The sequence below is a fragment of the Pongo pygmaeus genome, chromosome 4 (genome assembly GCF_028885625.2).
Source record: "Pongo pygmaeus isolate AG05252 chromosome 4, NHGRI_mPonPyg2-v2.0_pri, whole genome shotgun sequence".
In the NCBI taxonomy this organism is placed as follows: Eukaryota; Metazoa; Chordata; class Mammalia; order Primates; family Hominidae; genus Pongo; species Pongo pygmaeus.
Window position 1 is genome coordinate 118,704,544 of NC_072377.2, and position 24,792 is coordinate 118,729,335.

At 37.9% G+C, this 24,792-nt stretch overlaps 1 protein-coding gene across 4 annotated transcripts in view; it reads left to right on the forward strand.

Annotated features, from left to right (window-relative positions):
• Window positions 1–24,792, forward strand: part of KCNN2 (potassium calcium-activated channel subfamily N member 2) — a 138,942-nt gene that overhangs the window by 102,090 nt on the left and 12,060 nt on the right. For all 4 annotated transcript variants that reach the window (XM_054489162.1, XM_054489163.1, XM_054489166.2 and 1 more), the window contains 2 exons: window positions 3,819–3,960; window positions 13,806–13,916. In XM_054489162.1, coding sequence (XP_054345137.1) covers window positions 3,819–3,960; window positions 13,806–13,916 — 253 coding nt within the window. The remainder of the gene's footprint in view (window positions 1–3,818; window positions 3,961–13,805; window positions 13,917–24,792) is intronic.

A 24,792-nucleotide genomic window follows, 5' to 3' on the forward strand; every position in this document is an offset into this window, starting at 1 on the left:
AGTCCTCATTTTAAAAGCTTGAGATTATTGGGCATTCCTTGCACTAATTTTAATCTAATTGAATGTGTTTTTATTAAATCAGCATTCATGTTGATCAAAACTTGAAATTTGTATGAATCATTTCTTCATGCCTTTCTCAGAATAGTTCTCCTTGTAGAGAAGGTTGGAATTGTCTAAGTATGTGAACTTCCATAAAAAATGTTTTGAAAATTTTTAAACATTATATTAATCATTCACAGTGATGTGAATCTGTCATAGATGAAAAACCTGGGATGTTCAAAATGATAATATCATCCTGTGAAAAGTCTAATTTTGTTTCTGAGTTGCTGGAGAACAAAATAGGGGATTATTCTAATAGTATCTAATTTGGTTCCTGATTACCTCATCTTGAATATTCACAATCATGTATGTCTGAGTGTAACATAAACATTAGTATGAGATGTTATTTTTCTATTCTGAGCTATTTTTTAGGGCAGGTTGTTTATTTTGTAAGCAAAAAGGATAATTTATCATTGAATCCCAAGCCCTAAAATGCCAGCTCCTAGAAAGATGCTTGTTTCTATTTAAAGCCCTTTGATACAGGATGACAGTCTCTGATGCAGTGTAATGCGCACGGCATATAGTAAATATTAATTGAGTGATTTAATGATGTATTTCTTGAGAGTATTTGGCAAATAAGGTTGGAAGAAATTTGTCTATCTAAGATTTGAACATTTATTAAAGGTAAGCGTCTAATGAGTTAGCTTGCCTAAATGTTCCAGTGGATGCTTTTCATTGCAGTTTTTAGTCATTTACTGCCCCCAACTCTGAAAAACATTTTTAATAAAAAGTGCTGCAGGAGGAAGAGATTAGAAAGACCTTCACACCCATGCCAAAGTTGAAATTTCCCTGCAGGCAACGGCCATGAACGTACCGCCTAGAAAGCTTTGTTTATCGTGTGAAATCTCTTACTTCTCTTCGTAGTTACCTGCTCTATGAAAACCACATGCCTAGGCAGGTTGTTGTTTTTTTTTTGTTTGTTGTTTTTTTGACAAGGAGTCTCACTCTGTCATCCAGGCTGGAGTGCAGTGGCAGTGCAGTCTTGGCTCACTGCAGCCTCCGCTTCCCAGGTTTAAGTGATTCCCCGCCCTCAGCCTCCCAAGTAGGTGGGACTATAGGCTCACACTACCACACCTGGCTAACTTTTGTATTTTTAGTAGAGATGGGGTTTCACTATGTTGGCCCAAGCTGGTCCTGAACTCCTGAGCTCAGGAGATCCGCCTACCTTGGTCTCCCAAGGTGGTAGGATTCCAGGTGTGAGCCACCACACCTGGCTGGCCTAGCTAGATATTAATAATAGTGTTCTGGTCACTCACTGTGGCAGTGAAAAAACAACTTGAAGATTTCACTGGGACCCAGGCACATTTTCTAAGTTTCTAGAAACTAAGTATCTAAGGACACTTTGCTGATATAGAGATGGTCAAGAATATAACTGTTTCAGCCAAAGATTGTCCATGCATTACAACATACGTCAAATGAGAAAATGCAAGTTAAGCTCTGAGCACATAGTGAACACTCAGTAAGTATGGTATGTACATTCATATGCATCAGGGAACCAGAGCCATTAACTCTTAAGTGTATCACATCGGTGTATGAATCATGCTGAGAAGCAGCTTTATCTCACAATTAAAAATTGAATAGGAAATGAACTCTTTTACCTCCCCTCTCTTTACAGACCATTCTTATGACAGGGTAATGTATTTCCTGTTTTAGGAAATTGCTTGGTGAGGAATACTTACTAGAGAGCCCCAATATTATTAATAAGTTATAATCCAGAGCTTATATCTAGGGGTTTTATTTTGAAAGGAAAACCACGTCCTCCCGTTGAAGCTCTGTTACATATGCATAGCAGGCTCCCAGAGCAGTCCACAGAATCCTGCTTAGCTCATTATTGTGGCTGAGCATAGCACTGATCACATAGCATCTTCCTAGGTATATATATTAGGTAACAAAGATTATCAGGGGAAATGCACTCAGCTCCCTTCCTGGAATGCTAGGAATGCATATGATTTTCCTTTTGACAATGACAGCCTCTACACCAAGAGCTTCTGGGGAGAGGGGACTCTACAGCTAGGTCATGGAGGCTATTTAGGGGTGAGGAACGGTGGTGATTTCTGCACCTCTGCCACCAGAAACTTGCAGGATGCTCCTAACCAGGCTGGCTGCCTGTTCACATGCCCTTCCCTTTGATTCCAGGAGATCAGTGATTGCCCTTTCTCTGGGGTTCCACTCACTCCAGCCCAGAGCCTCTTTCCTTAGTCCATAGTAGCAGGAAACATAATTTCTTAGCTTCTCTGTTCTTTGGAAGAAGGCAAAGGGACAAATATGATAAGAATGGGTCTCTTGTATGTCCAAAGATAGAGTGTAAGATCTACTGATATTGTGGAGAAAAGCTTATACCCTATAAGATAAATCGGCATTTTTTATTTTTGAAGCAGGAAGCTTGGCATGGGATGAGGGACAGGGAAAAAAAAAAAAAAGAATAGCGAATGCTGTGGCCCGGTGTAGGTTGCTTATAGGGCTAATCCTGAGGCTCTGGCTAGGAGCAGCCTCCTTGCCACCACAGCCCTGGCAGCACAGACACGGGGAATTGAGTTGAAAGGCAGGACTGAGTGAGCATAGCAGGCGATGATGAGTACCACGCAATTGTCAGTATGTTTTGCAGAGCAAGAAATGAGGAAAGGAAAGCCCTCTGAGTGGTATCTGAGAGATGGGAAGGAGTGGTGGTCCTTTCCAATGGTGGCTGAAAAGTAAGGAAGTCTTCTAGCGACCAGAGTCGGGGGCCTGACTGTCATAGAAACCAGAGCAGGGCCTCTCTGCCCCATGACCACACAGAATGTGCATCCAGAGCAAATTCTTCTAGGGTGACAACTCTCATTGGCCTTGCTGTTGTATGCATACATGCTATTGTGTAAAACCAGTGTCCACATGATGGGCACAGAGGGTTACTGTTTCGTACTGTTAATTCAACCAAAGTGTGATAGGATACCTGTTTCTGATATAAAAGCTTTCTTCCCTACCAGTAAAATTTGACACCTCAAAGAATGATTAGGATACTTTGTATCCCTCTCCCTCTTTTCGACTGTTAAGTTCTTTGTGTATAACTGGTAAGACAAGTTCTATTAAGCTCTGGTTATGGGCAGGGACTCTGTGATCAGAGGTACAGTTTCTGTGTTCAAGGATGAAGGACATCCAGGTAGATTGACCTATTATAATATAGTCCCGTGATCGAGGGATGTGCACGATACTCAGGGAGCACAGGGGAAGCACTGAGGGGAAGAGAAGACAGAAAAGGCTCCCACTTGAACTTACTTTGAAGGATGAAGAGGAGTTAGTCCATCGTCAGGAAATCAAGGTAGCAAAGGACAGTCCAAGTAAAGGGAACATCATGATTCATTTTGGTTACAAAGGTGTGGAGTGAGATTGGGCAGCTGTATATTGTCTCTTAAGTGTGGCACATCAGCTAGGCAAGGAGTGACGAGACACGGGCAGGGGCCGGAGGAGTCTACAAAGATTAATGTGCCTGTATCATCTTACGCCAGTGAGGAAATCTGTTTTATATTTTACAGTCTCTTTCAGATGATATATAAAATTGAGGCACTTTCTGATGTCGTGGATTGCTTAGATGGAACCTCAATTTTGTTAATATTCACCAGCTTTGAAAACTTCTAAACATAGCAGTTTATAGAAGATACAGTAAGTTCATTGAATTGAACCAAACCACACTTAGCTATCATATTGGAGATTATAAAGGACTGGTTTTGTTTGCTGTTTTTCAGGTACCATGATCAACAGGATGTTACTAGCAACTTCCTTGGAGCGATGTGGTTGATATCAATAACTTTTCTCTCCATTGGTTATGGTGACATGGTACCTAACACATACTGTGGAAAAGGAGTCTGCTTACTTACTGGAATTATGGTAAGTGTCTTTATACTTCACAACTCTTTTATTTACGCTCAAGAAGGCACTTAAACCACTCAGTCCACGTGCATAAGTAATTGTGAGCTACTTCTTTTCCCATCAGCAGGAAATCAGTATAAATAAATCAATTTTGTGTTGAGAGAGAGTGTCAATAGTTTTTCATCTTAATTCTTCTCATCATGAAATTCTGTTGAAGAGGTAGAGCTGTTCGATTGCCCCTTGTGGGGCATGCACTGATTTGATGAACTAATTTGATCTTGGAGCTTTGGCTTCAGAGTCAGGAAGTCCTTTAAGACTGTGTCCTCCCATCTCCTACTAGCTGTGCAAATTTGAGTAAATTGTAAAATGTGGACCATAATAACTATCTTGAAGTGTGTTGAAGGGTTGAAGATATATTAATTATAATATTTATTTTTCTTTTAACAAATGTTTGTTGAGTGCCAGGCACTGGCCTAGGTACTGGGAATACATCAAAAGAAGATAGAAACTTACTGCCCTGCCTTCATGGAGCTTACAAGGGAAGACTTGCATTTTAAAAATAATAAATAATGGTTCATTACATTTGTGAACTAGCAAAGCTTCTGACCTGTTTTGGGCCTGGGGGAGAGGGATGGGATCTACTCAGAGAAATCATCACTAGAAAATTGATTTTTACGCTGAAGTGAGAAGGGTCCATACCCAGGAAGGGAGGTAGGAAGAGCATTCCAGGAAGAGGAAATGGTTTATTTGAAGGCAATGAGGCAAGAAGGAGCTCAGTACATTGGAGCCAGGTCATTGGGCCAGTAGTACACAGAGCAAAAGGGGAGAGCGGCCTGGCATGAGGCAGGGACAGGAGGCCAGGTCTTGTGGAGCACTTGGGAAAGGTCTGCTGCTGACATTCCATCGTTCTTCTGGCATGTCTAATAGGTTCAGACATCTTTTTTGCCCCTCCACACATGACTAACCAGGACCACTTTTTTGCTCCATTTGTTTTTTAGGTATAGGAAATGGGAGGCTAGCAAGCTGTGATTATAATGTGGTATGAACTTCTAAATATTTAAGCCAGAGGTAGTTTCAAATTGTTGATGCACAGTTTTCAATGACCTAGGCTTGTCTGCATTCTTTATCTACTTTTTAAAGTTTGCTTACAGCAGAGTGTCATCTTGATCCTTGTGTGGTTTCTGTCTACATGAGGATGTGAACGAATACTGCAGGTTCCAAATTCTCAGAATTTCTGGAAATCAGGCACCCTGTTCAGCACCTCTAACTGTATTCACTCACAGGCTGGTAGGAGAGAGCAGAGGGTTGTCATTTGAGGGCCTCTGAGTGGTGGCCAGTGGAGGGTGCACACCCTTGCAGAAGCTGCCTGGGAAGACTGCTCCAAGAGTCACAGCTAAATGGAAAGAGGGTGTGCCCTTGGCATAGACAGGCAACATCCTTCTCCCCCTCGGTAGTGTTCAACTAGGATAAGGCAGCTAACTTTGAAAATAAAAATCCAGCGTCAATTTTAATGTCCCAGTAGTAACAAGATGGCCATTTCAAGTCCCAATTGTAGAAAATATAATTTGGGGGCATAATTTAACATTATTTGCTTTTAAAAGAAAAATAATAGTTTTAATTATAGTGAACTTTTTAAAAAAAAACCGGTATGCTGCATTATCTGTTTACTATTGGATCACTTCCCCTTTTTTCCTCAAATAATAGCATTTTGTTATGTGGTAATAATGCTTTGGGAAATGTAATTTGCATAGATATATTTTTAGGAGGCCCATAACAAGTCCACAAGGGATATAAATGATGCTATTTATAAAAACTGGTAATTGCAGAGTCTTTCCCCTAGTGCTTCTTAGAAACAACTTCCTTAGCGTTACTTTTTGTCAAGATGGTACCCTCTTTTATTCTCGAATCAGGTGTGACTCAAGGGTCATGTGCACAGGCTTATTTGCCGTGGAATCCGAGCCAAATTTGAGGTTAACCTTGCCTGGGTTTTACAAAATGTTTATTATTCCTTGATATTTTCTTGTTCCTCGTGTCTCAAAAACTGTTCCTTCAAAGTCTCATCAGATAGTACAAATCTTTTATTTACCTTCTTGAACTGCCTCTTGCTCAGGTTTCACTACCGATCTTACTTTGCTTAAAAAAGAGAGGTTATGGCCTGGCACTGTGGCTCACGCCTGTAATCCCAACACTTTGGGAGGCCGAGGCAGGTGGATCACCTGAGGTTGGGAGTTCGAGACCAGCCTGACCAACATGGAGAAACCCCCTCTCTACTAAAAATACAAAATTAGCCCAGGTGTGGTGGCACATGCCTGTAATCCCAGCTACTCAGGAGGCTGAGGCAGGAGAATCTCTTGAACGTGGGAGGCGGAGGTTGCGGTGAGCCAAGATTGCACCATTGCACTCTAGCCTGTGCAACAAGAGTGAAACTACATCTCAAAAAAAAAAACAAAAAAAAAAAAAAAGAGAGAGATTATAGTACCATTAAATATATGTGGACACAAAAATGTTATATGTAATGGAATTTATGGTGACTTCGTTCCAGCCCTTACGCTTATGGTAAAAGAGTCCCTCTATTCTTAGTCTGAGGAGCTCCATTCCCTCTCCTTCATAAGGATCAGACTTATTTCTTAATTGACTTGATCAAAATGTGTTTACTTGCATACAGAGAAATTCACTAATATTTGAGCAATATATTTGAGATGCTTTGTAGAGTTGGATTATCTCTTCTAGACCAAACAGATTCGTGGAGTCAGGCTACGGGGCACTCTTCCTGGGATTCACATCTGGCAATTGATTACATCTCACATCTGCTCCTTAGGGATCAAGAGCATATGGATGGAAGTGACCTAGACACTCCTATGGAGAATGTAGAAATTTCTTCATTACCAAGACGAATATGGGAATTAAAGCTTAAGAGACCAAGATCTCTTATTATTAATGTTTTTATAAAATAAGTCATGGGATTGCCTAATAGAAGAAGTAGAAGAAAACCACTCACTACCCTTCAAGAGAAAACCATTATGGTTGTAATTACTTATTTTCTCTTTATTCTTCTACCCTTCTGCTATTTGAGGAAGTACTGAGGACCTGAGGATTTACTATTGTAAAGGTCATGATAAACAATGGGATGATTTCTAAGTAGCTTTATACTTTACTTTCGGTTGAAGGTGGTAGTCAAGTAACATGGTTAGATCACAGTGTCTATCAGCTTTTGGACAGCACCAGCTAGTTTCTTAATGTCTCCAATTTTCCAATAAAGTAATTGTTTTACTTAGCGTTTACAAAGTTATTTTATCTTCCTAGACATATATATATATATATAAAAAAAACACATCCTGCAAGCTATGAATTCTCCCACAACTATGAATATATATGATTGTTTCAAGAGTAAAAAATAGCCTTGTGGGTAAGGGTATCTTTCATCTTATACTAGAATTAAGGTTGCTCATTTGTTCTTTTTGCTTCTCTATTTCTGTAAAATTACAGTGACTCTTGGTGGCCTTTTGACTAGAGTATGGATGACTGGATTTTTTTGGCTTAATTATCTTTAAATATCGAGTAATATCTGTTCATTCCTAGGGATGCAGGTTGTTATTCAGTAAATGGTTCTCTAATAGTGATTTATAAACCACTAGACTTTGACAACATCTAGCATGACTCCCTCAACAAAACTGAGGACACTTCAGATATGAGTGATTTAGGTTTCTTCCGTCCCACTAGTAGTTCTATGTAAACAAAAGCAATGCGTAAAGCTTTTCGCAGTTCATAGCAATTTGAAAATCACTACGCTAATTAAATTTTAAAATTTTATTCAAGGAGCAAAAAAACAAGTCAAGTTCAGGACAGAAGCCTTTACACAGCCTTGCCTTTTCCTTAAGATTTGATAATAATCCTTTCCATGTTAAATTTGCCCTGTGCTGAGGAAATCTTAATTTAACATCACGTGGTGACTCCATCAGTTGTCAGTTAAACAGTTTGCATCCTGAAGAGCAATAACACTACCCTGTTAAGTCGGTAAGAGGGTGCTCCAAAACAGCACCAATTAGCTAGAGCTCATAAAAAAGAAATGATTGGTATGAAAGAATGCGAAACCTAAGGTCTGATTATACTCCTCTTCCTGTAACACTCTCTGTTTCCATTTGAGGATTTGTTTTCCCCTGCCAGTGTACATAGAAATCCTGCAAAACTGTTCTGAAGCCATTCCTTGGTGTTGAATGTTTGAGAATGTGCAAAACACTCAAGGATTTTTAAAAATGTCTTATACAATTTGACACTGGGTGTTTAATTTTGAAGAGGTTTTAACTTTCAAATTGCTTGCTTTTTGGTTCTTTCTGGTGTGTTCACTGAATCTCATCAAATAAAGCCCCAGTGAAGAGAGTGTATCTTTAAGTTCTTACAGTAGTTTCTATTTTTTGCAGAGCAGCTGGAGGAGATGGGCCTTTTCAGTCATAAGGCTAAATTCCCCACCAGTGTCCTTTCTTGGGGACCTTCACTTCCCCCCAAGAAATTTCATAAGTGGATCGCAAAAAAAAATTCTTAAATATGACAGCTGCCGTCTTCCGGGTACAGGAAAGTATAGCTGGAAGTTGTTGTGACCTTTTAGCACACAGCTCATGAACTCCACAATTTCACCCAATTTTTCTAAACTATCAGCACTTTTAATTGGCAGAGCTGCCCTTCCTATCTCTGAAGTACCTGCACTTACACCGGCACTGTTGCTAATCAGGAGATTTAAACCGAGGGATGACTCATTGTTGATGACCAGTTTTATGAGGTACTTCCTTCTTTCTGACCCTAAAAGTAGAAGAATGAGCTGAACAAGCAAATCACTATAAAGGAGGCTTGGGTTGCCCAGGCCCAGGCTTAATAACTGGGCTCAAACACCACAGACTCTCCCCTCTTTCCTTAGAATGAGGACATTTGAAATTGACCTCCACCCTTAGTAGCAAATATCAACTTGTATTTGAAGACACTTACAGGACATTTTTGATAGAATTTGTCTTCAAAATTTCCTTGAATCTTATTTATTTTCATGACCTGAGGAAACCTTGCAAAACTCCAATGGGATATAATGTTAAAGCAGAGTGCTTTATAAAATGTTATTTGCCAGAATTGATTGTTTCACATATTTTTATGAAAGAATAATTATGTCAGTCAAGTATAGTAAAAATGTTTTTATGGTTCTAGTACATGGAGTCAGTCAGCCCCACGGACAGAAAAACAGGCAGTGTGTTCAAGTATTTGTTTTACCTTCCTTTTGGAGGGCAAGCTGATTTGTGAAAGATCTTAAAGCTGTTTTATTTTTACATAAAAGCATGATTTTTTTTTCAAATTAACTATTTTGATAAATTTTAATTATAGGCTAATAGTCTATTTAGTCTAATAAACTGGCTATCAAACTGAATTTTGAACTTTTAGGAGCTATTATAAATCCCACAGGAGGATACTTTAAGCCTAGAATATTTTGAACATTAGTGTTTTTTATCAGAGCCATTCTCTGTAGTAGTAAAAATTCTGGAATTTGTTTAAAAAGTATAAATTTCGTTATTATGTTGAATCTTTTGAAGATGTCTTTTTCACAGTTGAAATAATCAAAACCTTTCCACAGTGTGCTATATGAAGGAATTTCTCTTTTTCATAGGCTTGTATCCTTCTTATTAAAGCTTGATGCCAAAATGGTTTTTCAAAATGATTCTTGGAAGTATTTGCAGGATCAGCATAAGTAGATGATTTAGGGTAAAAAATATGTCACATTTTAATTTTTCAAATATTATGTGATACATGATTTTGAGGGAAATGGGATACCTGAACTTCTTTTACATCCAAGGGCTCAACATGGCTTACAGTTTCTGTGCTCTAATGGAGAAGAATACAATGGAGAAAAGCACTACATTTCCATTTTAACTTGGCAGCATCTAAGACTATCCACGTGTTGGGATTTCCCTAGAGGTACATAGGTAATAGTAACTAATCGTCATTTGTCTGTTCAGTTTGATCTGGCTTGGCTTAGGGTAGTAAACATTAACAACACTTGTCATTACCTTTTCTAAAGCAAAGTCCCTCTCCCTCTGCCCCCCTTAACTTATCCCTTTTTCTCTTTCAACATCTTCTCTGTTAGAAGGAAAGATGATAAACAAGCCAAGGGAAACCTAAACCTTTGCTTTTAATATATTGACTTCCTGAATACACTGTATTTTCTTCATTTTGTTATTAAATGCCCAAGCATCTTGAAGTGGCAGGTTAGTGATTTTGCTTAAGTTTTTTTCTAAGAAGATAAATGAAATGAGAGAAAAGTAACCAGGATACTTTTTCTGACTTTGGTGAAAGGAATATGACTCATCTTGTTAAATGCATACAGGGATCTTAATTTCAGAGAGTAACATATGTTAGTCCCAACTGTTTCTACATCGATTGTGGTGGTGACAAGCTTTGGAGAAAATGTTGTAAAATTGTACTTATTTCCATTCTTATTCACTTTATGAAACAGAATCGTCCTGGAAATAGACACTGGGTGGACAATAATAATATGCCATTACTTAAATTACTATAACCATGAATATGTTGGCAGGAATTTACCTTGAACCTAGAAAGCTTTTGGAAGTGAGCCAGCTTCATCTTGCGTAACTCTAAAAATTAAAAAATAAAGGTTACTTTCATCAGATTCTCTTATGACTTATTAATCTAGGGAGGTATACGTTTATGGTTTTCTTCACTAAAATAAACAGTTAAGGGGTTTGTATTTGAACAAAAAGGTTTCGAAGTGGCTCTGGAGGTATAACTTAAAGGGGTAGAGTTAGGATAATGGAGTGAGGTATATAGATAATGGTTTTGATAATTACTAAATGATTGGATTAATTTCTTTTCCACTTTGCAACAGAGGTACTCATTTTTAATGCATGTCTTAGATGACACCCGGTGAGAAATGGGCCGGTAGCATAAAAGAATGGAGGCTGAGAAGAAACACAAATAAAAATCCACTTTCCAAGGCTCTTGATTCCAGTGATTTTCCACTCCTGTTAGGATTTTGATTTCTTTCCAGAAAGATCTCAGCAGAGGCCACCTGCCAGGGGAGAACAGTATTCAACTTTTTCTGCCAACTACCCTCTCATAGCTGTCTCTCTAGTAGTTAGGAACCCCTCAGGTTTTTATGACCTCTGCTTATTAAAGAACCATTGCTGCCCTGAACCACCAAGTTCCCGTAGAACCCAGTGATTGAAGAGTAGTACCTAGGAGCATATCTGCAAAAGGCTAGCCTGTGTTTGTCGAGCATACGCTATACCATACAGCAAGTAGCTGTATGGTGGTTATCATAGGTGGTCACTCATTTGGTCTCATCAGCCTGCTAGAACTCTTTAGACTTCACGGTGGATGTTTGAAAGTCAGTAAAATGGGTAGACATGCTTCCAAAGGCCATTCTGTTCTTTCATTAGTACCTAGATCTAAAATACCTCGCTTTCATTGTCTGCACGTGGCACAAAATGTCAAAATAACATCACACCCTCTGCCTTTACTTTCCTTGTTTATCATGTCTTGAATGTCTTCATAAGTCAGTCAAATGACTCTTATAAGAATTTTGACCCTCTTGTTTTAATAGAAGGTTTATGGAGTTTGTCATAGTCACTGCATATCCTCCTTTATCTAAAGCAGTGACTGTACCTTGGGATCACCTGGAGAGCTTTTAAAAAAATTCAGACACCTGGGTTTTATCCCTGACGATGAAGATTTGCTGTGAGGCACACAGTTCTCAGCACTAGGATTTTTACATACTTTCCAAGTGATTCTATAGTCAAGGTTAAAAACTACCAATTTAAAAGTTATACCAGTTACAAAATAGGAACAATGTTGATCATTTTGATAACCATATTGCTTGATTTTTAGACATTCATACTTTACTTTATCATATAAAATAGGTGAATTTGAATTTTCTGTCTTGCTTTGAAATACAGTGCTTCATAATGCATTGTGGCTATGGAATAATCACAAATAAGAATATACAGTCATCCCTTAGTATCCATGAGGGTTCAGTTCCAGAGCCCCACTTCCTGCCATGAATACCAAAATTCACAGATGTTCAAGTCCTTTATAAAATAGTGTATCACTTGCATGTAACCTAGGTACATCCTCCTGTGTACTTTAATCTCTAGATTACTTATAATACTTAATACAATGTAAATGCTCTGCAAATAGTTGCTAAACAGTATTGTTATTGTTTAAAGAATAATTACAAAAGAAAACAGTCTATAATGTTCAGTACAGGTGCAACCATCCATTTTTTTACCGAAATATTTTCAATCCAGTTGAATCCATGTATACGGAACCCATGGATATAGAGATTCAACTGTATGTGATCCTAAATATAGATATTATGAGATGAAGTAAAGAGTAGGAAAAATATCAGTGCTAATCCAGGTTTATAACTGAATAATCATTTACTCTGCTTTAGTTGTCTCATCTCTAAAATCAGAGGGCTAAATGAGAATGTCTAAATACTTGGCAACCTCTTTCTCTCATCATGTGATTAGTAGCACTTTCTTTCTGAGGATACTGATTTCTTCATAGAACTAGATGGAGCAGGCTATTTAAGCCCTCTGGAAATATATTAAAGCAGTATTGGCTCATCATTGTGGCAATGTTTCCATGACTATAAGGATCAGGTCGTGTATTTATTTTCTCCTTTTCTCCTCAGTCTTGTCCCTCCTGCCAGATTTGTTGCAGCAACTCACTGAGTATAGCAACTCATTGGTCTATAACTGAATAGCTAAATCACATCTACTTTCTGTGCCTCTGTGCAGTGGACTCTGCCTGTGCCCTGCCGTTTACGTTGTTATCTGTTTGTTGAGACTAGCTGGGCAATGTCTATGGCTCTGTGGTCCTCTTCAGGGTTGAGATTCTATCTGGAGGTGTGACTTCCCTTTCACAGACCCCTGAGGTAGTTCCTCACATGCCCCCTTCCCTGCTGGGAGGTTCGCTGTGCCCAGGACTGATGAAGTGGCTGCAGCACCCTGACCTTGCCTGGGCCCTCCAATCGGTGCCCCAGCAAGTAGTTGCTGGTCTTTCAGCAAAGAAGACTCTCACAACTTGGAATGAGCACACCTTGATCACGGAGCGGGAGGACTGTAATTCTTAAGAGTACCACACAGAGTCTCTTTTTCAAGAGATCAGAACAATTGTCTGCAATTCAAAAAGGAACACTGTTGGTTTTTTCAAAATGAAGATGACCCGTGCCTTTCCTAGTGTCATGTTAGTAAACCTGTAAAATAGTATAATGATCACCCCTTACCTTCAGTACTTCATCTATCTCTGTTGCCCAGGTTAAGATCACTGTGATCTTCCTGTTGTGCTTCCTCTTGTGTGTGTGGAACACTGAAACTGTGTATATGCTGAGATACTTTATTGTTTTTATTCCTGGTGCATTGCAGTTGATCACCTTGAAGGCCTGCTGATCGCATCTTAAGATTAGAGGTTTATTCTGTATGGAAAAATCCTTATTTCTACCCCATATACATTTATGCTAATCTACTCATTTGTTATTTGTTCCTATTATAATTACAGGTATATAACCGATTTGCTCTGTTTTTTAAAAACTCTCCAAAAATTCACCAAGTTGCTTTTAGGCCGTTTATTTCTTAGAATGGAAATGTTTTTTCCAAATATGCTTTTGTTCTTAAAATATGTAAACTAAATTTTTAATCCCAGTTTAAGGCACATTGCTTACATTTGTTGATCACACATTTTCTGTAATACTTATTGAAGACAATGCTTTTAATCCTGAGAAACTTTTGCATTTGATGCAAAACATTTTCTGATGTGTCTGAGACAGAAAGTAGTAATGCTTTGAGTTTCTCTTCTCTCCTTGTTTTCAGGGTGCTGGTTGCACAGCCCTGGTGGTAGCTGTAGTGGCAAGGAAGCTAGAACTTACCAAAGCAGAAAAACACGTGCACAATTTCATGATGGATACTCAGCTGACTAAAAGAGTAAGTTACTATCCATATATCTTCAAAGAGAGAATATTATTGTGATTTTTTCAATGTTAGGAAATATGGTTTTTATTTTGACATCTGAAGCTGAAATGACATCGTTTGAAAGTATAGGCATTCTTGGAATCACTTCACATTTTGAGAACAGACTATTTCTAACTTTAGATCAGTTAGGAAGTAATTGGGCAGTCTTGGTATTTGGGTAAAGACGAGTCACATAAATGTTAGGTATGCCTACTTGTTTAGATTTCAGTATGGTATACGAGACCAATTATTGGATTGAATAGGAAGGAAAATACTATTAATGTAAAATAGTAATTTGATGGAAAGGTGATTGATTGAAAAGGTTTTACTGAACTTCTAAGATCAAGTCACTGTTCTCAAGACAGGGTTGCAAAGACAAAAGAAACCACCACTAACTTTTAGAAGCTCAAGGTAGGGCCAGAAACAGGCTCTTTCCTTGACTTACAGGCCATAAAAGAGATGTTTAAAATAGTATACCATCCAGTTGGGCAATCGCTGTCTAATTATTAGCAGAAAAAACAGTAATCACAGTGTTTAAGAGCACTTTCTGTGCCAGGCACTGTTCCAAGTGTGCCATGTGTATAAACTCACTTCATCCTCATAACAGCTTTATGAGGGAAGTGCTATTATTCTGGCCATTTTATAAATGTGGAAACTAAGACACCAAGGGGTTAGGTAGAAAACTGCAAGAAGAGAAAGGTTTTTATTAGACTAAATTTTTAGCCTTTATTGATAGTCACTTGAGACAAATGCCACAGTCAAAAAATTATTTTATAGTAGAGTCATCTTGCTGAGTAACTACTGCTCAATGTGGAATGCAATCAGGCTGTCACTGAAATAACAAAATACATTGTCAACTTGGTAACTTTACCCATAAATGAATCAATAGATATTTCAAGCATAGTTCCAACTTTCAGTGTTTTCACTCACTCTTGATTTTGGTTGTATATTTAAAAGTAATCTTGATTAATTTGGTTAATACTTCCCAACAGACCAGTCATTTTAATGCAAATATATATTTATATAGATTATACTTAGGAAATGAAAACATGAATTGCAGTTGCCTGCTCATGCTAAGTCTTACCTATCAGACGCTCCTGTGATACTTCATTGCAGTTAGTAGGTCCATGTTTATAGTAGATGATCAGAGCCTCCCAGGTTCAGATGCTACATTTTCAGCCTACATTTACCACTTTGGAATGTCTTCTACTCTCCGTGATTTACTCTCATTTTCCTCAAACTCCTAAATTTGTTCTCAAAACTTGTGAACATCCCTGTATGAGAGTGTGTAGGGAAAAAGGTCAACGAGGAGTTGAATAAAGGCTTGGGTTTCTTTTACTTTTTAAAGATCTGCTAGAGATAAAAATATGTGCATGTGAGATTAGTCTACATCAAATCCATAAATTGGAGCAGATGTTTTGTGTATTTCATCATGTGCGTGTTTGGTCCTTTCAGGGCTCTATGCTGGGACAGTTTGTGTTTAAGAGTCACAAGTTTTATAATATTCAAAAGAACACTTGCATTAAGACCCTTGTAATCCATATTATTTTACCATGAAGATTATACATTTCCTCAGGAATTAAGTTAATGCCACACTTAAGATATTAGGCAGAAAAATACCTTAAAATACCATGTCGCCCATATGTTTGCCTGTAAATCTTAACAGAAAAAAAAAAGTGACAGAATCACAAATAAGAAAGCCAAGTTAGCATGTTTGGGCAGACTTCTCCATGTTTCATAAGCAGATTTTAATTTCATCTTAAGAAGGAAGCATATAGTTTCTCTAAATATTACTTTGGAATATTGATATTCGATATCTTAATTATTAAAACATTTTAAGAGTTAGAAAAGACAAAGACTTTGAGTACAAAATTTACAGTATCACACTGCCATCTGCCACCTTTGATAAAAATTTTTTTATGAAGTTCACCGAGGTCAGCCAGTTTCATTTGGGACACATTCCAAGTTGGTTTTATAGTGCAGTTGCTGTATTCCAGGGCCTCTCAACCGTGGCACTTGTGACTTTTATTCTTTTTCATGTGGGACTGTCCTGTGTGTTCTGGATGTTTCTCACCATACTAGACTTCTGTACACTAGATGCCAGTAGCACTACCCCCAACTTGTAACAATCAGAAATTGCTCAAGAGACAAAATCACCTGCAGGAGAGAACCACCTTTTAATGTGCTGTTCCACAAGGATTTGACATCTTAGAAAGGACAGTCTCTCTTAAAAGATATTGAGTCTACTGAATATATTGTAATTTCCTTTTTTGGAATAACATATAAAAAATGTACTGTATACTAAATATGGTTGGCATGCTGTGTTAAGGATCAAGAGCTAAAGTATCATATTCAAGTATTCCAAAGATTTTAAGCTTTTCCAATACTGACCACTCAGAAAATCAGATGAAATCTCAGATGCTTCCTGCTTGGCAGAAAAGTGCACGTGTGCTCGTGCTCGTGCTCATGGGTCCCCTAAAATCCAGTCAGAGGCCCCTTTAGAGAACTATGGATCCAGGATCTAGATCTATGGATTTTGGTGACCTTCCTTCAGTTTTTATGAATGAAAAGCATCTTCCCAAACTGACAAAGTTTTCTGATGATGCTACAGCTTTTTTGTTGTAAGTTCTTGTATACTTTAAACTTCCTTCGGATAATGTTGCCTGAATTGTCAAGTTATTGCCTGTTGAAAGCTTTTTCATTAAGTACTGTTCTGGTTTCAAATTTTACATTTTATATAATACTTATCATGCTTTAATAATTCTGTTATTTCATTACTACTTTTTAAAAGTAGAACTACCTTGCAGTATTTCTTGAGACCAGAGTCTCTTATAGGTCTGAGAAATATACTCTAGTAGGCTTGCTGACAGACCCATTTTTTTTTTTTTTTTTTTTTGAGACAGAGTTTTGCTCTTGTTGCCCAGGCTGCAGCGCAGTGGCGCAATCTCAGCTCACTGCAACCTCCACCTCCTGGATTCTCCTGCCTCAGCCCCCCGAATAACTGGGATTACAGGCATGCACCACCATGCCCAGCTAATTTTTTGTATTTTTAGTAGAGACGGGGTTTCTCCATGTTGGTCAGGCTGGTCTTGAACTCCCAACCTCAGGTGATCCGCCTGCCTTAGCCTCCCAGAGTGCTGGGATTACAGGCATCAGCCACCATGCCTGGCCGACAGATCCATTTAATGACATCCAAGATGTCACTAAATAAAGATATAAATGTTAAAATGACACTAGAAGAAAACAAATTGCTGGTTTATGATACCCATTCCTTTATTATATATACTCAACAAGGTATAGGCAAATAATAGCCATTTTATAGTCCTCTCATTATTTTATACAAAGTCATCAACTTACTGAGTATCATTTACTTGGAACTTGATTCCATTTGCTTATTTATGGAAATTCCAAATGGACTCATATAAATGAGTATAAACTGTAAACTTTTAAAATAATTCTAAAATGCTGAATGATTTATGAATAATTAAAAGTAAATAGAGATCTAAAAACCATACCTAGTAACTAAGATACAAACTCAAGGTCACTATATATTGTTAGAGAAAAATACAACTATTCCCTGAAACACTATCTAGAAAGAAAGAAATTTTTTCTGATGGTTAACAGGAGTAATAGTCACAGATGTTCTGAAATCTGAATATGACTCTAAAGAAAAAACCAATATGAATGTTAAAAGATAGGCTATTCTCCCAGGAACAGATGTAACATTCCAAGTCTTCCAGTTTGTATCTTTAGTGAACTGAACAATTTCTATGAAAAATTATTCACTATGTACAGAGTTTCAGGGGAACAATTTTATATAAAAGTTGTTTCTCTGTATGACTACATTAACCAAGTAAAATACTGTATTTGAAAGTAGAACACTATTTATTGTACATCAGCACTGAGAAGATTGTTTTGTCTAATCCTAAAAATTTACATGACATTCTGCAATTCAAAAATGGCCAACAGGTACAGGTATCCAGAATAAACTAATAAACTAATGATTTTGAAGTGAAAACATAATACCATTACCTTGTCTCCTAGTTTAGTAAGACAGGACCAGCTATTTAATAGATTTACAGTTTATCACCTTTCAGGGGCCATATATTTACCATGCTATATCTTTTGAAAATATATTATTATTACTACTCATTCCATTCTGAGCAAACACGAAATCTTGTAGTTTGATCCCCAGAATACCTTTTTGGAAAGGAAACTTGAAAACAAGCAATTCCAAAACCCAGACATAATTTTTAAAGTTGCTAGATACCCCACAAAGGATAATTATACATATTAATGTCCACTGTGGGTGTTGTTAATCTGTTAAGAATTCTCAATCAGATCCATAATAAGAACACTATTATGCAGTTATATAATTTTGTTTCCTGTATGTCTCTTAACAAGGGAACAGAAATTCTAAAGGATTTATTTCACATTGTCCTTGGCTCACAGCCCAGGGGGTTAACACATGAAAATTAATCACTTGGCTATGCCCTGTTCCACAGCTACAACATTCACCCAGGCCTCATACACCTGACCTAAAGGAAAACTGGAGAGACAGGTTGGAGCATAAACAAATCTATCCCTGCTGCTGCAAGGGTGGCTGAGAGCATATGGCACCCTGGTGCATTCCCCTTGAATTGGCGAGGAGTGGAAGTGTTATGCTAAAAAAGCCTCTGAGAAAGCAGCAGAAGAAAAAAACAACAACAAAGAAATGGAAGTTGAAAATGAAGATCCAAAATAGCCTTTTAAACTATGTTGTCATTACCTATATGCTATAGGTTTGAACAAAGCAAAGTTTTAATGAAAAGAATGAATGAAAAAGAATGAACAAAACCTCCGACAATATGGAATTATATGAAGAGATCAAACATACAACTGATTGGGGTACCTGAAAGAGATGGGAAGTATGGTACCAAGTTGGAAAACATACTTCCGGATATCATCCAGGAGAATTTCCTCAGCCTAGCAAGACAGGCCAACATTCAAATTCAGGAAATGCAGAGATGCCCAGTAAGGTACTCCACAGGCCAACATTCAAATTCAGGAAATGCAGAGATGCCCAGTAAGGTACTCCACAAGAAGGTCAACCCCCAAGACACAAAATCATCAGATTCTCCAAGGTCAAACTGCAAGAAAAAAAGTTAAGGGAAGCCAGAGAGAAAGGCCAGATCACTTACGAAAGAAAACCCATCTGACTAACAGTAGACCCCTCAGCAGAAATCCTACAAGGCAGAAGAGACTGGGGGCCCATATTCAACATTCTTAAAGAATTTCCAACCTAGAATTTCATATCTGGCCAAACTAAGCTTCATAAGTGAAGAAGAAATAAGATCCTTTTCAGACAAGCAAGTGCTGAGGGAATTCATCACCACCAGGCCTGCCTTGCAAGAGCTCCTGAAGGAAGCACTAAATATGGAAAGGAAAAGCCGTTACCACCCACTACAAAAACATACCAAAGTACACAGACCACTGACACTATGAAGCAACCAAATAAGCAAGTCTGCATGGTAACCAGCTAGCATCGTGATGACAGGATCAAATTCACACAAAGCAATAGTAACCTTAAATTTAAATAGGTGGCTAAATGCCCCAATTAAAAGACACAGAATGGCAAGCTGGATAAAGAGCCAAGACCCATCAGTGTGCTGTCTTCAAGAGACCCTCTCATGTGCAGACACACACATAGGCTCAAAATAAAGGGATGGAGGAAAATTTACCAACCAAATGGAAACTATAAAAAAAAAAGAAAAAAAAACAGGGGTTGAAATCCTAGTTCCTGACAAAACAGACTTCAAACCAACAAAGATTAAAAAAAGATGAAGAGCATTATATAATGGTAAAGGGTTCAATTCAACAAAAGAGTTAACTATTCTAAATATATATGTACCCAATTCAGGAACACCCAGATTCATAAAGCAAGTACTTAGAGACCTACAAAGAAACATTGACTTCCACACAATAATAGTAGGAGACTTTAATACCTCACTGTCAGTGTTAGATAATTGAGACAGAAAATTGTAACAGAGATATTCAGAACCTGAACTCAGCTTTGGATCAAGTGGACCTGATAGCAACAGAATACACATTGTTCTGATCGCCATGTGGCATTTAATGTAAAACTGATGACATAATCAGCAGTATAACACTCCTCAGCAAATGCAAAAGAACTGAAATCATAACAAACAGTCTCAGATCACAATGCAATCAAATTAGATCACAAGATCAAGAATTTAAGGCAGAAATCAAGAAGTTCTTTGAAACTAAATGAGAACAAAAAGACAACGTAGCAGAATCTCTTGGATGCAGCTAAAGCAGTGTTAAGAAGGAAATTTATAGCACTAAATCCCCACACCAAAAAGCCAGAAAGATTTCAAGTTACAACCAAACATCTGGAGAACCAAGAACAAACAAACCCCAAAGATAGCAGAAGACAAGAAATAACCAAGATCAGAGCTGAACTGAAGAAGACAGAGACACAAATAACCCTTCAAAAAAAATCAACAAATCCAGGAGCTGGTTCTTTGAAGAAATTAAAATAGATAGACCACTAGATAGACAAAGAAGAAAAGAGCAAAGAGTCAAATAAACACTATCAGAAATGATAAGGGGGATATCACCACTGACCCCACAGAAATACAAACAACCATCAGAGAATGTTATTAAACACCTCTATGCACATAAACTAGAAAATCTAGAAGAAATGGATAAATTCCTGGACACATATACCCTCCTAAGACCGAACCAGGAAGAAATTGAAATCCTGGATAGACCAATAATGAGTTCTGAAATTGAGGCAGGAATAAATTGCTTAGGAACAGATGCATTCACAACTGAATTTTACCAGAGGTACAAAGAAGAGCTGGTGCCATTTCTACAGAAACTATCCCAAAAAATCACAAAGGAGGGACTGCTCCCTAACTCATTCTATGAGGCTAGCATCATCCTAATACCAAAACCTGGCAGAGATACAACAAAAAAAGAAAACTTCTAGTCAATATCCTTGGTGAACATTGATGAAAAAATCCTCAATAAAATACTGGCAAACCAAATTCAGCATCACATCAAAAGGCTTATCCACCATGATCGAGTTGGCTTCATCCCTGGGATGCAAGATTGGTTCAACATATGCAAATCAATAAATGTGATTCACCACAATAACAGAACTAAAGACAAAAACCACACAATTGTCTCCATAGATGCAGAAAAGGCCATCAAAAAAATTCAACATCCCTGCATGTTAAATGCTCTCAATAAACTAGGTACTGAAGGAACATACCTCCAAATAATAAGAGCCATCTATGACAAATCCACAGCCAGTATCATAATGGGCAAAAGCCAGAAGCATTCCCCTTGAAAACCAGCACAAAATAAGGATGCCCTCTCTCACCACTCCTATTCAACATAGTATGGGAAGTTCTGGCCAGGGTAATCAGGCAAGAGAAAAAAAGAAAGTATTCAAATAGGAAGAGAGGAAGTCAAATTACCTTTGCAGATGACATGATCCTATATCTAGAAAACCCCAACATCTCAGCCCAAAAGCTTCTTAAGCTGATAAGCAACTTCAGCAAAGCCTCAGGATACAAAATCAGTGTGCAAAAATCACTATAAGCAACTTCAGCAAAGCCTCAGGATACAAAATCAGTGTGCAAAAATTGCTAGCATTTCCTATACACCACCAACAGGCAAGCAGAGAGCCAAATCATGAATGAACTGCCATCCACAACTGCTACAAAAGAATAAAATACTTAGGAATACAGCTAACAAGGGAAGTGAAGGACCTCTTCAAGGAGAACTACAAACCACTGCTCAAAGAAATCAGAAAGGGACACAAACAAATTGGGAAACATTCCATGCTCATAGATAAGAATATCTTGAAAATAGCCATACTGCCCAAAGTAATTTAATAGTTTCAATGCTATTCCCATTAAACTACCATTGCCGTTCTTCACAGAATTAGAAAAAAAACTATTTTAAAATTTACATGGAACCAAAAAAGAGTTGGAGTTGTCAAGACAATCCTAAGCAAAAAGAACAAAGCTGGAGGCATCATGCTACCCAACTTCAAACTATATTATAGGGCTGCAGTAACTAAAATACTGTGGTAAACTGGTACAAAAACAGACACATAGACCAATGGAACAGAAATGAAGGCCACACACCTACAACCATCTGATCTTCAACAAACCTGACAAAAACAAGCAATGCAGAAAGGAGTCCCTATTTAATAAATGATGCTGGGAGATCTGGCTAGCTATATGCAGAAAATAGAAACTGGACCCCTTCCTTACAGCTTATACAAAATTAACCAAGGTGTATTAAAGACTTAAATGTAAAACCCAAAACTATAAAAACCCTAGGAGAAAATCTGGGCAGTACCATTCAGGACATAGTCACAGGCAAAGATTTTATGACAGAAATGCCAAAAGCAATTGCAACAAGCAAAAATTGACAAATGGGATCTAATTAAAGTAAAGAGTTTCTGCACAGCAGAAGAAACTATTGACAAAGTGAACAGACAACCTATAGAATGAGAGAAAATGTTTGCAATCTGTCCATCTGACAAAGGTGTAATATCCAAAGTCTATAAGAACTTAAACAAATTTACAAGAAAAAAAAACATTAAAAAGTGGGCAAAGGACATGAACAGACACATCTTAAAAGAAAACATCCATGCAGCCAACAAAATTATGAAAAAATGCTCACCAACACTGGTCATTAGAGAAATGCAAATCAAAAACCACAATGAGATACCATCTCACACCCATCAGAATGGCCATTATTAAAAAGTCAAAAAACAACAGATGCTGGCCAGGTTGCAGAGAAAGAGGAATGCTTTTACACTGTTCGTGGGAGTATAAATTAATTCAACCATTGTGAAAGACATTAGGGATGACAATTAAGGACCTAGAGGCAGGAATACCATTTGACCCAGCAACCTCATTACTGGGTACATACCCAAAGGAATATAAATCATTCTATTATAAACATATATGCATGTGTATGTTCATTGCTGCACTAGTCACAATAGCAAAGACATGGAATCAACCTAAATGCCCATCAGTAATAGACTGGATAAAGAAAATGTGGTACATATATACCACAGAATAGTATACAGCCATAAAAAGGAACAAGGTCATCTCCTTTGCAGGGGCATGGATAGAGCTGGAATCCATTATCCTCATCAAACTAATGCAGGAACAGAAAATCAAACACTACATGTTCTGACTTATAAGTGACAGCTGAATGATGAGAATACATGGACACATGGTGGGAGGGAACAGCACACACTGAAACCTTTTGGAGGAGGGGGTGAGGGAGTGAGAGCATCAGGAAGACTAGCTAATGAACGCTGGGTTTAATAGCTGGGTGATGGAATGATCTGTGCAGCAAACCACCATGGCACCTGTTTACCTATATAACATACCTGCACATCCTGCAAATGTACCCCAGAATTTAAAATAAAATTTGAAGAAAAAAAAAAACAACAAAAGTCTAGCAGCCTCAAGTGCTTTGGTGATCTGTAAAGTACTATTATACTTAAAAATATTTTGTGTCTTACTACCCTTGGTTTTATTATTCTATAATTAACTGTGAGTCACAATATAATATCTCCTGGCCTGTATACTTATGAAAGTTGTTAAGGAATCTGGGTAAGTACTACCACTACCAATAATATAATAGTAGTAGTTCTTTCTTTTTTTTTTTTTTTTTTTTTTGAGAGACGGAGTCGCTTTGTCACCCAGGCTGGAGCACAACAGCGCAATCTCGGCTCACTGCAACCTCCACCTCCTGGGTTCAAGCGATTCTCCTGCCTCAGCCTCCCAAGTAGCTGGGACTACAGGCATGCTCAACCACGCCCATCTAATTTTGTATTTTTAGTAGAGATGGGGTTCCACTAGATGTTGGCCACGCTGGTCAAAAACTCCTGACCTCAAGTGAGCCACTCATCTCGGCCTCCCAAAGTGCTGGGATTACAAACGTGAGCCACAGCGCCCAGCCAGTTGTAGTATATCTTTTAGAGCCTTTGCTTTTTCAAATTATTATAAAAATTATTGATATGTCTTCTAACATTTTTCTGACAGACTTTGATTACAGTTGATTACTAGTGAGGCAGAGCAAATGTTCTTATTTTTTAACAGTGTGTGTGTGTGTGTGTGTGTGTGTAAAGATGTTCCTGTTAATAAAGATCCTTCCCCCCACTTTCCTTATTTTTTGATCAACAGAAAATGACTTTTATTTCATAGGTCTTTTGGCCTGTTTATTGGCTGTAGAATTATACCTACTAAATGTTTGATGGACATCTGTAAATCCTCTCATACCACTTATCACAGTATCTAGCATGTAGTAGAGATTCAGTACATAGGTTGAATTTATAAGTGGAAATGCATTGATCCATTTAGAGCTTAGGTCTCTGAATCTGTATACCCTTGTTATCAAGAGGGTCCTTTGGTTAATAAATATGTATTAGTGTGGTTCATGAGAAGAAGTTTTTATGTATAAATTATATGTGCTGTGGTGCCCAGTTAACACCATAGACATTTATTTAGTACGAGCTGTGCCTAAAGTACTGAGGTAGAGAGACACAAAGATTAGTGATATGACCCCTGAGAGTTTCTGAAAGCCCTGGAAAGGGGACAAAAGGGCATTCAAGTGTTACATAACTAGATGGTTATATGGCAGGGTTCTTGACTGAGGATACAAAGGAAACTTTCCCTCCAAAGTTGGGAGGTAGGTGAGGGATAGGAAATTACTTAATGGGTACAATGTATACTATTTGGGTGATTATTACACTAAAAGCCCAGGCTTCATTACTACACAATGTATTCATGCAGCAAAAACACTGCCT